Raw genomic sequence first — 15,313 nt, 5'->3', positions numbered from 1 at the left:
ATAATATTTACAGCGTTTAATGGATTATGAAACAGCACTCTGTTTTAAAGGAGATTAAGAAGCCATTTTTGCCACAAGGACAAAGTTTAGCAAATAAGTCTGCTCACCACCGCTCTCTGCTAGCTGACAAAAAAATATGCAGAAACTCCACCGGAGTTATCTAAACAAGATTAAACATACCGCCAAATTTCACCTGACCCAACCGCCAATTTCAACTTGACTCACCACAATACTTCGAGCTGGCCCATCCCAAATTTGAAGTTGGCTCACCTTAAATTTGGCCCACGCCCAATTTCAAATTGCCCTACCCGCAAATTTTAGTTGACCCACCCCTTAATTTCAAGTTATCCCACTCCCACATCTCTTAGGCGATAGCTAAGGACAGCTGGGAATTTTCGGCGGACACGTACGAAACGTAAGGACGAACTGAATTCAGCACAGAATTACCTTTGGCATCACCTAACCAAAGAAAGGCGGCAGGAGAAACTCGTTCTCACTCCACCGCGTCGAATGTGCACAATGCCCTCTGGAGCTCCCTGGCCGTCGCCACATTATCCGCTTGACAGCTGCAATTATCCGTGACTCCCCTCAGAAGCATTGCAGAAACTCCAGCGTTTCCCTTTCTACTAAAGTGCGAAGCCAGAGGGGACGCAGATAGAACTGTAGAGAGGAGAAGAGGAGAAGGAGGAGAAGAGGCAGTTACCATACAAGAGAGGGGGGAGGTGACGTGAGAAGGCAAGGAGGCAAGCTTAAGTTCAAGGCACGGTACAGTACGTTGCTGCTATTTGTGAAAATTAAACGCCATGCAAATATGTCAAGCGGGCAACTTACGCAGGGCGTGCAGAAGCAGAGCCGCATTAATTAAAGCGCACCGCAGGGTCCAGGAGACACTACGGAAGTGGTCGACTGTCAAATAAACACTTCTGTGCCCGCCGCGTTAGCTTTGCGGCTATGGCATTGCTAGAGATCGTGGATTTGATCCCAATCGCGGCAGCCGCATTTCGACGGCGACGAAATAGAAAATGTACGTGCACTTATATATTGAGACTCGTTACTTAGATATTGACACGTTAAAGAACATCACGGTGTTAAAATTATTCCGCAGTCCGCTACTACGGCGTGCCTCATAATCTGAGTGTGGTTTTGGCACGTACAGCCGCATAATCCAATTCAAGTGTAATACTTCTGCCACAATGCGATGTGCCATGCAGGGGCGTAGCGAGGGGGGGGGGGGCTTATGGGGCTTCAGCCCCCCCCCTAAATTTTTTCGTGCTGTGATGCACCGCAGATGAAGAAACAACCCCCGGCGCCGCAAATCATTCTGAATTTTGTCTAGAATGTATTTTTCACGCTCGAAAAGACCTTTCGGCGCGAATATTGTGAAGTCGGGCTGGATTTCATGGCAACGCCCATGCACCTGGAGTCACATAACGCCGAAGATCCCAATCCGAGCACAAAGTTTCAAAGGCGCTTTGATGGCGAACGGGCTTGTCGCGGCATCTCGCAGAGGTCGCGGCATTTACGGCCCGCACGAATTGCAATTATGAAACTTTATGTGTATAAAAGTGACATAAACTTTTAATGTGAAAGGTGCACTGACATTTCCAATGTCGTGCTTTACATTTTCAATTCCGGAACTTTGTGAGTTTAATGTTCTTATAAACATTTGACGCCAAAGCTTCATTGACTTTTCTAAAGCCGTACATCGGGCCATACAACCAGACAAACCAAGTCTACGCACTGTCACACAAGTTGACAAAGCACGCAGCGAGGTCCGATGAGACGAAGCGTTGTGGGGGTTCATTTGCGCCGTCATGTCAAAGAAAGAAATATCAACATTTTTTTTTTCACCTGCGCCAAAACATTCATGTCAAGACACTAAAGCCAACAAATGTAACTGCGTTCTTATTTATTTTTTCTACGTTGACTTTTATTCGCGAGGACACATTCAGCCTCTTCAATTTTTTTGTTATCGTTACCCGCGGGCTGCCAGAGCCAGCCAGAGGTCATGCGTTTTTCGCGTGTTGCCCTGGCAACCGCGCGGCGCATTTTCGTGCTCGTTCGTTTTTCTCTGGCGGAGTGTATTTAGGCCTCAGAGAGTTTCTAACGCTTTCTGGCTAGCAGACTAGCAGACGACAAAAAGAAGCAATGGTCACTCACCGCCACCATTGTGGGGACTCGACTGATTGCAACGGGTTCGCTTGAGGCCATCACCATCAATTCGATGTTTTCGCAACGTCTACGGAAAGTATTTTATCGCGCCAGTGTAGGATAACGAGCAGCATGCATATGGTTCTCTATGGACCAAGCGTCTCACGTTTTCTTCGATATTCCTTGGGCAGCTACATTAGGTGCCCCAAGTAGGCATTCGATTGTGGCCAACATGCTTTCCTTTGCGTTTCTTCATTTCGATGCCCCAGCACCTCCCCCCCCCCCCACCTCCGCACACAGACACAAAAATACATTGTTGCGGCGCAGCGAATTGTCGCATGGTGAAAGTTCGATTTTGTTGCTCCTTTTGAGAAAAGTAATGGGCCACGGGAATTTTCAATTGCCGGATACTCTTACTACAATATTGCGATAGCAATTATATGGACATTCAAGGCGCATACTTGTCGTCGCCGTCATGTTCCGTATGGAGTCCAAGGGTGATAACAGCGTCGGGCGCGCGCCGCATGCGCCAGTGAAAGCGCAGCGGGGTGAGCTGACGATGGTGGCTCAGTCTTGTGTGCGCAACAGAGAAAAGCGGGGAGGAAGCGCGCCGCCTTCCGTCGCGCGCGATGCATCAGGAAAATGAGGGGAGAGTGGGCGGGCCTTAGGATTTTCTGGTCTAGAATTATGGGGTTTTACGTGCCAAAACCACTTTCTGATTATGAGGCACGCCGTAGTGGAGGGCTCGGCAAATTTCTACCACCTGGGGTTCTGTAACGTGCCCCTAAATCTAAGTACACGGGTGTTTTCGCATTTCGCCCTCATCGAAATGCGGCCGCCGTGGCCGGGATTCGGTCCCGCGACCTCGTGCTCAGCAGCCCAACATCATAGCCACTGAGCAACCACGCCGGCTGTTCTGTGATCTATGAATCTGTGATTGCACAACATGTTGATTTGCCTTGTTTGACGCATTATACAGGGTGTTTTATCTAACTTTAGCCAGAGTTAAAAATATGCCGATGCACTCTAAGACGACGCCACCAAATGCATGTTGCTCACTTTGGTACTTTGGTGTGCAGTGTGTCACGCTATTCTTGTATTTTCTTTAATTAGATAATTAGTCAAGATTAATTAACTTCTGAAGCAACAAAGCTAGGAAAAAAATCCAATTGGAAAGTTGCAGAGCGGTTTGCAAAACGTCCGAATAAACAGTTTCTATTATCAGTATCTATTAAGTATTTGTGTTTTTCAGCTCACTGCGGATGCCCGCGACATACAAAAAAACAAAACGTGACATGCCCGTCTTGGGCATCGTGATTGCACTGCTCTCAAGCGTTCAGCGCACAAACAGCCATAGGTGCGCTGCTGCTTAAAAAGTGACAGAACAGCGGTGCAAGCGTTGGCTGTTCGATTTAAGCTAGCAACCGTTATCTCCTGCGCCGCGTAAAGAGATTGACGGACGTGGTGGTGGCGATAGGTGGTAGTTTCAGACAACGATAAACAGACTATCGTGCGTCGGCTGTTAAAGCGCGAGCAATTTCGTGATGCCTTTTTCCAACGACGAAAAAGCAGACATGATCCTTGCCCTAGGAGCTGCAGGTGGACAGAGACGGCAGGCTGCAAGAATATTTCTAAGGTGGCACCCGGGTACGCGACCGAGCCGGATGACAATATTCAACACCTACGACTCGCTGAAGCAAGCCAGCAGCTTCACAAGAAAGAGGCAGAGAGCTTCACTCATAAATAATGAGGTTCGCTCAAACGTTTTGTCTTTCATGGCGGCGAATCCACACACTAGCACGCATAGCGTGGCGCACAGCTCGGTGTGTCCAACTCAACTGCCTGGATGATTTTGAAAACAGCTGGACTGCACCCTTATCACCTGCAGTTGCATCAATGCCTGGAGTCAAGGGATCTCCAAAAGAGACTGGACTTTGCGAAATGGATTTTGATTAAGGAGGAGCAGGATTCTGACTTTCTCACCAAGGTTTCCGGACTGACGCTGCGAAGTCTTCACGAAATTGCCAAGTAAATATCCGCAACGCACACTACTGGAGTGAGCAAAATCCCCACTGGCTAGGAATATCCTGCCACCAATATCAGTGTTCTTTTAACGTTTGGTGCGGAATATATGACAGAACAGTCATTGAACCAGGGTTTTTTAACAACACTTTGACCGGCAAGAGGTATGTAGTGAGTTCCTCAAAGGGCCCGTTGAATACTTCTGCTGCAACATGTCACTATCCCAGCTTGACGCAATGTGGTATCAGCACGACGGGGCCCCAGCCCACAGCTGCAGTCGACCACAAGCATGGTTTGATGTTGCCTTCCCAGCGCAAATTATAAGGAGAAACAGGCCTGTCCTGTGGCCGGCAACGTCGCCCGACCTGAACCCTCTTGACTTTTTCTTGTGAGGCTATATTAAGGATCACGTATACACGACGGAAACGACGACTCCAGAAGCCTTACAGGAGAATATAACTGAAGTCTGCCACAGCATTTCAACGACGGTGCTCAAGGCAGCGACAGCAAGCTTTCTCAGAAGATCCCAGTGTTGTATCGCTGCAAAAGGTGACCTCGTCGAGCGCTTGCTGTGAAAGCGCATGTAAAATAAATGTAAATTCAGTGAAAGACTGCGTCTGGTCAGTAAGGATACTCTCATTCTACCATTTTCAGCCTCCTGAAAACTGAGTTTCTTTTATTTAGGGAAGTTGAATTTGCTTACAGCTATCGCGAAATGACGGATATGTTACTTCCGGCAGCGCAAGCGATAACCGCTGTGTCTGCTTAATGCTATAACAAAGTGTCTCAAGGGGAGCACATCGCTGGCGTAGATGGCCCAGCCAACACCTGCGTCGCTGCCCTGTCGCCTTTTAAGCGGCAGCGCGCCTATGGCTGGTTGTGGGCAGAACGTTGGGGAGCAGTGCAATCACGACGCGCAAGCGGGTATGTCACTTGGCATTTTGCATTTAGCAGGCATCATCAGTAAGCTGAAATACACTAATACTTAATAGATATATAGAAAGACAGAAACTGTTTATTCGGACGTTTTGCAAACCGCTCTGCAAATTTTCTAATTAGATTTCTTTTCCCAGCTTCGGGACTTCAGAAGTTGGTTTATTAATCTTGACTAAAGATCTAATTAAGCGAAATACAAAAAATAGCGTAACGCACTACATACAAGAGTGAGCAACATGCACTTGGTCACGTCGTCTTAGAGTACATCGGCATATATATTAATTCTGGCTTTGTTTGCAGAGACACTTCCTTGCTTTTTATAAAGATTTATCTTCGCATTTGTGTATTCCATTGTACTTCGCATTTCTTATGTATATTTTGCAGAACTGCTGCTTTTTATATGTGATCTCTGTTACGACTACAATTTCGCTGCAATTACAATACATGACCGGTGACAGCTGCTCCTGTGCGGTACATTGGAAGGAAGGACAGTGTCACTGAGATTTTTCCCTGGCCGTTGCATATGTATAAAAATGTAAACAAGGTTTTGACTGACAAAGTTTCATTAAAATAGTGGTCCTCAACTTGTTCATTTCACGACCTTTACACTTATCATGTCAGCGGTATGCACTGCTTTGCTGGTTTCCCACTGATATAGTTCTAAAGATCGTGTGATATTTTCTTTCTTATTAAACAAAATAAACATGAAAGCATTCATGTCCGTTATTTCTGGCACAATTTTTGGGACATATGAATGTATTATTTTGTGAAAAAATACATGTTTTACTTGTCTTGACAGTGCGTAGCGTCCAAGCATTCGTTTGCAGCATCTTTGGCAATGGCAATGCAGTTATTATTGATGTATTTGATCCCTCGGCAAATTCCCTCGGCAAACAATTACTTTATGCTAGACTAAATTTGCCTTTACTTAGCAGAGATATTCTTTAAACCAAATTATGCGTCAAAGCCTGGTGGAATACTCAGGTGATATAATCGTCACTGCGCTAACGACGTGACAAGTGTAATCATTCATCACGTACTCCTCCCCGAAAGACTGTCTGACCTCTACCGAACTTTGAAATGGCCTGAAGTATTGTCCAAGCTGCACTTTCTAATATATTTGCGGAACGGATAATTGGCTCAGTGCAATTCATTAGAAGTGGTGAAAAGCACACTGCCTTTGACATGTCAAGATTCATTATATTTCTCTTCTTTCTTTGTGTGCGTGACATAGGCACACACTCCTACAGCAAACAATATGGGTTTGACGCCGCGGTCTTCAATGACCATGTCTGTTCCTGACGTCACACAGGTGCTCAAAGGAGCACACTTTCTATTAATGCATTGCGCGCTGCAAGTAGCAAGCGTCCTAGCTGTGCTGGACAACGGTGCTGAATAGCTGTGCTGGACAACGGAGGCGAGTGTGGCGTATTTCGCGAACGTCTCGTAGCATTGCACGGCAAGGCCTGGCCGTAGTTTCAACATATCGTACATTCTGTAAGCATACCGCCATGATTCAGTGGTGGGTCGTGTTAGCAGTTGTGTTAACTTTAGCAGGGTGTGGTAGTTACGAAGAACGGCTGAAATGGTGCGGCAAACAGCTGAGTAAGTATGCGGGCTGCTTTTGTCAAGCATTAAGATTGCTCTATTATGATGCATGTATTGTTGTTTAAGGTCAAAGAAAAATTGTGTGTTTTTATTGTTCTATAGTAAAGGTCATCGCAGCTTCGAGAAAAATCTTAAAGCAACATTTAGGCGAGTCAGCTTCAACGAATGCTGATCTTCTTATATGCCTATAATATTCGCTGTGATATAGAGATCTACAAGACTCGCCGTGGTGGCTGAGTGGCTATGACGTCATGCCTCTTGGTACGCGATGGCGGGTTCGAGTACCGGCCGCAACGCCCTCATTCTGAGTTGGTTGGAATGCAAAAAAAAAATAACGCTTGTGTTACGTAAGCTTTAGGAGCAGGCTAAGGAATCACAGATGGTCAAAATTAATTGGCAAGTCCAATTTAGAGCAACGGAACATTAAGCTCCATAATTTAATTCTTTAGAGTTGCATATAGCAATAAAACCGCAGCGTTTCTGGTCTACAATGGAACTGCCTTGCCGATGACCTTTTATGGAAGTCTGTTTTTAGAGCGTAGCTCGTAGGCGCCCGTTTCCTCGTTGAGCGTCGGTGTGCCTCGTCCTCCCTCGGCGTAAGTGGGCGAACGAGCACAGCGAACGATGAAAGAGCGAACGCGGAGCGCAGCCTCGCATGAAAGACGGCAAGAGCGAAGGGAGCGCGAGAAGGAAAGCTGAGGAAGCCACCTTCAAGCAACACCAGATGGCGCTCCCGTCCCCGCATCCGCGGCAACGTTGGCACCGGCCATCCGGGGTAATGAAAAATAAAGAACCGGAAAGCTTGCCTTCGCACGTAGCGTTCGCCGCAAGCGTTTCCCGGTAAGGATTACGGTTGCATAAGTTGCAGTTACCGAGAAGCGGCAACTGTGTGGCCGGTCTATATATAGCGCCGCACGTCGCGGCTCTGCCACTCGGTGCGGCGATCGGTGCGGTGCCTCAATATATCGCTGAAATAAAAGCACGTGTAGAGCAGCGCTCAAATTTCGCATTAGGGAGTATCGTATTCATCGGTGAATTTTTTTATTATGTCTCTTCAACTTAGAACGAACTGTATAGCAGCAGCGCGGGAATTTCTGCGCTCAATTGACGTTATGCTCAAGGAAAACCTTCGCTTGGGCTAGTTGGTTCATGCTTGAGTGTGTAAAGACTGTGCTCGATGAATTGCTTCACGTGCTGCTCCACGTGTGGTTCTTGTTTGCTCATTTGATCTTGTTCTTGTTTGCTCTTTGATTCCTGAGTGGTCGATGGATGGCTGTATTTTACTTCTAACATGTCGTGTGGGATTTGGCTTGATTGACCAACATAAGGCAAGCTTGTTGCGGAAATAAACATAGTTGTGAGGCGCGAGTCCTGTCATTTGTGTCCTTCTTCTGTCCTGGTCTTTTGCGCCTTGCCTTTACTCATTCACTTGACTTTGTTCAGATCCGAGGGACTTCGCTCGTGCTATGCGGGCGGCAACGGACATAATGCTGTCGTGCAAGGACTACATCATGAAGCTAGACCTAAGCCCACTAATTCTCAAGGTGAGCACACCACTAATCTTTGGGAACTTCACCAAGTTCGCGATGTGCCTATGTGTCCGCTCGTATGTAACCTATTTCACTCCAGCTTTGGTCACCGGGTGGTCCACAGTCTAAATGGTAGAGGGTCGAGCTGGTGTGCCGAGGGAACCGGGTTCGAAAACGAACACGCGACCAACTAGGATCGCTGGGTGTGAGACAGGGGTTGTGGGTTTTCCATAAGTGGTCAAGCCTCTTGGATACCAACTAGGGTCATTTCCTCAGCCAATGGGCCGCTTTGTGCAGCTTTTCAATGACAAAAAAAAAACTTCGAGCTGAGGAAACCGGGTTCCAAAACGAACATCTGACCAACTTGGATCGCTAGGTGTGAGACATAGGTTGCGGGCTCCCACCAATGGTTATGCCTCTTGGACACCAACTAGGGTCATTGGCTGAGCCAATGGGCCGCTTTGCTAAGCTTTTCAATGACAAAAAAGAGAAACCTTTTAAATTTCTGCGGTGCAAGGCGGACTCGAACGCGCGTCATGTACGTTCCTAAACGCGCTCAAAGTTACATCGCGCAGGGGCTGCTAGATGGCGCAACGTGTCCACAGGAAAGCGCGAGATAACAGCCCAGCTGCAGTATATACACCTTATACACGAGACGTTTCGGCAGTGTTTTGATAAGGTGTGTCACTACATTACTTCGATGCTAACTACATTAACGTGGGCAGTCATCCAGGGGTCGTTGCTGTCTGATCATTTACTGTCAACCTTGTGCTTGCTGACGTCAGCGCCTACGAGCAGACGACGGCGACCGAGGAGCGGTCGTTTGCCAAGCAATCGTTACGCGCGAACGCTCACTGTCGCATGGGCCAACCTTCGACCTGCAGGCATAGTATTAATGCATGCAGATACTTTATTAGAAAAGCGCCCGGTATCTCAACGGTTTCGTCGGTTTTGTTCAATTGCTAATATTCAAACTTGACGGAAGTTTTTGCATTCCACCAACCCAAACTACCGTCGGCACTTGAGGATGTAGGCTCCGAAGGGTATAGGAGGTATGCACTGAGCTCGACCCGCGAGGCGGCGACAGTGTCGCTGGGGCAAGCCGCGCCATATTGACGGTCGGGGTGTATCGAAAAAAATGGCAGCGGTCTTACTCGCGCGAACATCTGATCCCTATCTTTTGGCCCGCGGTTCGCCTTGTTTTCTTATCCAGTCGCTGATATACAAGCAGGACGTTTCAGTGTCTCGAGCGCAGTGCTGTTCTATGTATACGAACAGGTCTACGTACAATGTTTACGTATCCGGACAGACTACGCTCCTGCGTGGCCGTGCGTCAACTGAGCTTCGGTGTCGCGGTGAACTGTGCTATGTTCGGATGCAGCACTCACACAAGAAAGAAACTCGGTGATAGGAATATGTTGTTCAGGTTGGGTTCCTCTCGACACGTGGTTATTCCTCTTCTTAACTGCAACCTTAATGTAAAAGAGCACAGCAGCTATGTGCGAGCACGCCTCTGCCAGGCCTGTCTTGCAGGCGCAGTGTGCCGCCAGATCCCCGCCGTTTTATTTTGCGAGAAACCATGGTGCGAGTGGCTTTTCATCGAACAATTGTGATTGACAAACCTGGGAGGGCAAAAAAAAAAAAGGACTGTTTTGGCAAGACCAGAATAATTGACGTAACATAAAAATTGCGAAGGCTGTGTAAAATCAGTGTTTAGTTCTCGGGGAGAGGGGGGGGGGTCTTTTTTTTTCATTGAAGCAAATTTAACGCTATCCTTTAACGACGCAAGTGGACAACGCGGTGTAAATTCTGTAATGAAGGCGATCATGTTACGCGAGCACTTTGACGCGCGGCTGCTGCACCCAGCCGTTCGTCAGATTATTGTGGCCTTCCATCGACTTGTAGGATTTCGATTGCTCGCGGGTCGCGAAGCTCGTTGCATTCGCAGTGTAATCCTTGATGTCTGCGACGTCCACGCGAGGCAGTAGTCCGACATCGCGCGGAAGCTGGTCTTTGAGTTAGAGCTGGTCGACACAGTCGCCCGAGCGCACTTCGTTTTCATAATGCGATTTTTCTGGTTCACTCAGCCCACGCACGTACGTGCTTAGACCCATCGTTGACCTAAGACGTACTACTCGGTAGCCAAGTCTGAAAGGCACATTGAAAAGGTCGTTTGACGGTTCGTGCTTAACGGTGGGTCACTTGGCGACGCAGGCCTGCTCGCGTAGGCAGCGCGAACTTGCGACCGCTGTTATGGCGGCCTCCGCGGATGCCGCTAGCGCTCCTAGCGGATGACGTCATGTGCATACCTCCTATAGGCTCCGCCGTCATCATACCGAGCTGCTCTCCAACCTAAGCAGTTCATTATAGAAATTCACTTACCACACATGTCGCGGGAAGACATAAGCAACTTATAAGAACAAATTTTTCCACAATGTTAAAAAAAGTGCCGGAGTTGTGCTTTAGGGATGCACGAACGACCGCGTGGACGTTGTGCACTGCCAAGCTTTGCAGCCACAGGGCCGCTGCGCGAGCCTGCCACACGCCCGCGAATAGTGCTACCAGAGCGGCGTGAAACAGTAGCGTTGGTGTGCCTCCACATTGACGTTCGTCATATAAAGTACGCAAAGCTAGACCTTCCTTCTTGCGGTGCTACGACGTTATTCCCAGTTTATTATCTATGATACACCTATGTATGGCATGTCTACGATGCGTATCTGCATATACCAAACAGAAACGAGACATTTCTACGTCATCTGGAATAGCTGGCGCACCTTCCAAGCGGCGGTGATAACTACAAGTCTGTCTTGAGTTAACGATGATTTCTCGCCTGCAAAGGCCCTGTTCTCGCTAACAGCGATGCCTTGGAAATTGGGAGCACCGATCAATTATTTCGTCTTGCTTTAGTACATGAATTCACTGTGCATTTACTTCAGACAAACGTAAGAACACAATTAACCACTACAGAAAACTTCCACAGAGAAGACGCATTACAGTATTTTAGCAGGTGTGTTGTGCATTCAGGATAAAGAAACTTACAGCCGGCCAGAGCGTGCTGTGAGTGGAAATGAAAAGACCGTAGTTGATATCGATAGAATTGAGCATGCTGTTCGCGATTTAAGCAGCAAATAAATTTGATATTGGCACTGAAAGCCGCAAAATATGGTAAGTGGCGGGAACGGTGGTGAAGCCTTAGTACTTCGAATGAAGAATACCAGGTTACTGTACGTAAGTAGGCTGTTATTAAGTATCGCATACTTATTCTTTAAATTGCAGTTCTCATATTGTTATACGCTTGCCCTTCATTCTATACGTATTACGAAGTAAAAAAAAAGACGACGCTGACTCGTGATGACGTGTCAGCGTGGTAATTACTGCGTGGTAACGAGGGGAGTGGCAGATATATGTCATCTCACATGAGTGCTGTTGCACACGCGCGTGAGGTTGCGAACGAGTACCCGGAGTTATGTGGTCCCTGTGAGGTACAAAATGCCATCGACTAATTGCGCCGTGGTTGGGTGCAAGCAGTGCACTAACAGCACTACTGGCACAACCTATCACTTAGCTTGCCTTGGCTAAAAAAAAGAAAAAGCCCAGCTCATGCAGCCACCAAAAGCATCGCCTTCTAGGTTTGTTTCTGTTACAGAAATAAATGAACACTTCAGAAAGCATGAACTGCAGGAACGTCAGCTTGATAAACAAAACATTGCTTTCTTAGCACTAGGGCCGAACGTGTCATCTGCTTCCCAGCAATGCCGGCATATAATGGCTATCGAGCCACTATATGCCATTATAGCCATTCGAACACATATCGCTATTTCCACTACGTTTGCAGCGCACTACTACATTCTCACAGCAGACCGAAAAATTGCGGTTAGGGAAATGGTGTACGACGTTTTCCACGTTGCCACTGCGTCATTGAAAACTACGAGCGGTAAGCTTTCCGTTGCACTAAAAGAACTGGTACCATAAAAACTGATTGTCAGCCCCTTTAGGGAATACACCTAAAACGAATTCTGATAAAAGGTTTTCTCTTTAGCTGATTGCAGGGAAACACGGTAGACGTTTCTCGAACCATGGTGGTCCGAAGTTAGAATTTAGTAAGGATACGTGTAAGGGGCGATATCGCTAAGCCGCACATGGTTTCAACCGTAGGGCCCACAGTTATGGCATCACCGTTGGACTGCTAAGCACGAGGTCGCGTGATTGAATCCCGGCCGCGGCGGCCGCATTTTGATGGATGCGAAATGTTAAAACACCCCTGTACTTAGATTTAGGTGTACGTTAAAGAACGTCTAGTGGTCCAAATTATGCTGTAGTCCCCCACTACGGCGTGCCTCATCATGAAATCGTGGTTTTGGCGCGTACAACCCCATAGTATTTTTTTTTATTTATGCTACCACCCCTTCGAATGATCTATTCGCTCAGTGCTACGTGCTACTACGAGGAATCAAGTATGTGAAAAGGAAACAAGAACAGGGCCTTTGTTTAATGGACTCATCTGTATCAACAACCACTGTAGAAGACGGATATGCGGAGCGCGTCAAGACTGAAATAATCGAGCCACACAAAGACTATAGGCTAAAAAGCTCTTCCAAAGAGTAAAGTTTCCCAGCCTTAAGCACTGCCAGTACCTAAACATCTATTTAAGAATAACGATAGTTCAGCTGCTCAACCAGGAGAGTTCTTTTCAAAAACCATGGTGAAAGCAATGCAACGTCAGCATCTGCGGGGCTGACATATTACGTTTCGTTTCTTTTTGTTTAATTTCTGGAATTTACTAGTCCAACATACGCAGCTTCCTTGGAATTTTGGATTTTACTTCTTTATGTGAACTCCGAAAATCTTTCACGCAGCCTAGAGTAAACTATGTGCTCCCCAAATTCAACCTGCTTAACAGCTCGCTTTTCGGTATTCGTCAGTAATTCTGAAATCATATACAATATTTTAACAAGGATACTACCGAAGTGAGTGATACACAACGTGGGTTCTTAAGTAAATGTAGAAAGTCGTAGACGTTTCCTTCCGTGCTCTTTTTATTGCGCCAAGGTCAAGATGCTCTCCTGCATGCTCACAAGAGTTGAGAAATAGGCTGAACAAGTAAGTGTTTTCTGTAGTAGAATGTAGTGGAAACCTTTGTCTGAGTTAATTTAAGGTTCCTTAGCAGTTGTAAAGTAACATTTACCTGCAATGTCAATTGTTTTCATTTGAACTCCAAAGACCGGTATTTCCTCGCATAATTCTGGAAAAAAATATCATTTCGAATTGCTTACGGAAAGAAAAGTATACATTATCGCATGCACGTCACCTGGAACCCGGAGACAAAGATCTCTGATGCAAATTGCCTATGCACGTGCTATCACAGATTTCTGTCAAATATTTTTGTCTGCAGTCCCGCTGTTAGCCCATGGCCAACAGCGTGCTTGCAGAGAAAGCGCTTCTTGCTTTAGAGCTCTTTCGAGAACACATGCACATTATAGCTCATTACAACGTCAATGTATCATTACCACAGACGTGCAGTGTGCGGAAAGAAAGTTCTAGTTATGTATATTATGTTGTGTACAGTTTATTTATTTGCTTATTTGCCATACTGCCAGTCTCCGTGAGACCAAAGTAGGTGAGCAGTGTATTAGACAATTTTGCAAAAGACAAAGAAACAGTTTATGCTACAGGGTACAGAAAAAAACTACTTTAAGTATTGCAAAAATCACCAATGACGATGTGATATACAATAGATGCGATGACACAGTTACTAGCGCAAACAAAACGAATGGAAGAAAGGTTGGGACAGAACTAGCGCTCTGTCCTGTCCCAACCTTTTTTCTGTAGTCTCGTTCACGCTAATAACTATGTCACAGCGACTGCATCAACATCAACTTGTCCAACTTTCTTCGTTGACATACAATACTTTGGTTAGTATAGCAACACCACTAAATAACATGCTATTACTAAATCTTATATAAAAATATCGAATAAATGACCGATGTGAAATTACAGAAATTTTACAGATAACAGTGCAGATGGGACCACAGTGTGCGGCTTGTAATGCGGAAATTTTATGCGCAGGAAATACAAGTATTACAGTGAAGTTAAGCGCATGTGTTAATGGCGCCTTTTGTGTGTAATGTCTCCAGTAGGTTAGTAGTTAAGTGGTATGCGCTGTAATTATCTCCCACTCACCTATGAAACTGATAATCGCGTATCTTCATAGAAAACTTAATGAACTTTTATTAATTTATGATACTTCGAATGTATAAAGGATGTTTGTGAACATCCCGCACTGTCTTTTGCGGCATCCTGTTCTAGTGCGCGGAACTTTGTATGTGTTTGTGCTCTTTGTAGTTCGTGAACTTCAGCCCTTTTGAGGTACGATTTTGTTAGCATTGTAACGAGGAGTAGACAGTGCAGCGTAAGTGCGCCAAGATCTGCTGCAGCCTAATTCTTTTTTTTTTATACGCGCGTTCATAAGTATGGCGCCGACAGTATGGCGCAGCTAAGGTGTAATGAAAGACCGCTCTTACAAAAATGCGTCTTCTTTTTTTCTGGGCCGCGATCGCGGCCTGTGCTACAAAGAACTCGTAAACCCCTCTTATTGGAAAATAACAGAAATTCGGTCTTCCTGCTACAGATTGATCGTGATGTTTCAGGCGCCAAGCAGTAACCAAAAATAACAGGACAGGAAGTGATTGCTGGAAATGATTGATTGCACTTTGTATTCCATTCTGTGCCCTAAACCATGCGAACACGTGACGTGACCTCATGATTTTCGTCGATTGATCGTATCTTCGATAACTAACTACGATCTTGTGTGTCTTATGTGACTTGTTTTGTGCGTTCTCTTCTACATTTTTGTGAGATGCCTTCAATCTCAAATTTGTTTTATCTGATTTCTGTTGTGGACTCCTATAGTGCAGTTCAGCCATTTGACACTGACTTTTTCTTTCTTGCTATCTTCCTTTTGTCCAGGGCCGGCTTGTTAGTTATTCTTTATTTGGTGTATGTGAAAATGACCAGCTGGAGCCTTGCAACCGCGTCAACATCTCCTAAATACCATGCTTTTTTATTAA

The 15,313-nt window shown here is 46.2% G+C and overlaps 1 protein-coding gene across 1 annotated transcript in view; it reads left to right on the top strand.

Annotated features, from left to right (window-relative positions):
* Positions 1 to 6,481: 6,481 nt before the first annotated feature.
* LOC142591176 (uncharacterized) overlaps positions 6,482 to 15,313 on the top strand; it is a 58,314-nt gene continuing 49,482 nt past the window's right edge. Inside the window, exons 1-2 of the mRNA XM_075703540.1 lie at positions 6,482 to 6,714; positions 8,161 to 8,261. Of these exons, the coding sequence (XP_075559655.1) occupies positions 6,621 to 6,714; positions 8,161 to 8,261 (195 nt within the window). The 5' untranslated portion in view covers positions 6,482 to 6,620. The remainder of the gene's footprint in view (positions 6,715 to 8,160; positions 8,262 to 15,313) is intronic.

This window comes from Dermacentor variabilis, chromosome 8, assembly GCF_050947875.1.
Source record: "Dermacentor variabilis isolate Ectoservices chromosome 8, ASM5094787v1, whole genome shotgun sequence".
NCBI lineage: Eukaryota > Metazoa > Arthropoda > Arachnida > Ixodida > Ixodidae > Dermacentor > Dermacentor variabilis.
This window is presented reverse-complemented; position numbering and strand designations above follow the sequence as displayed.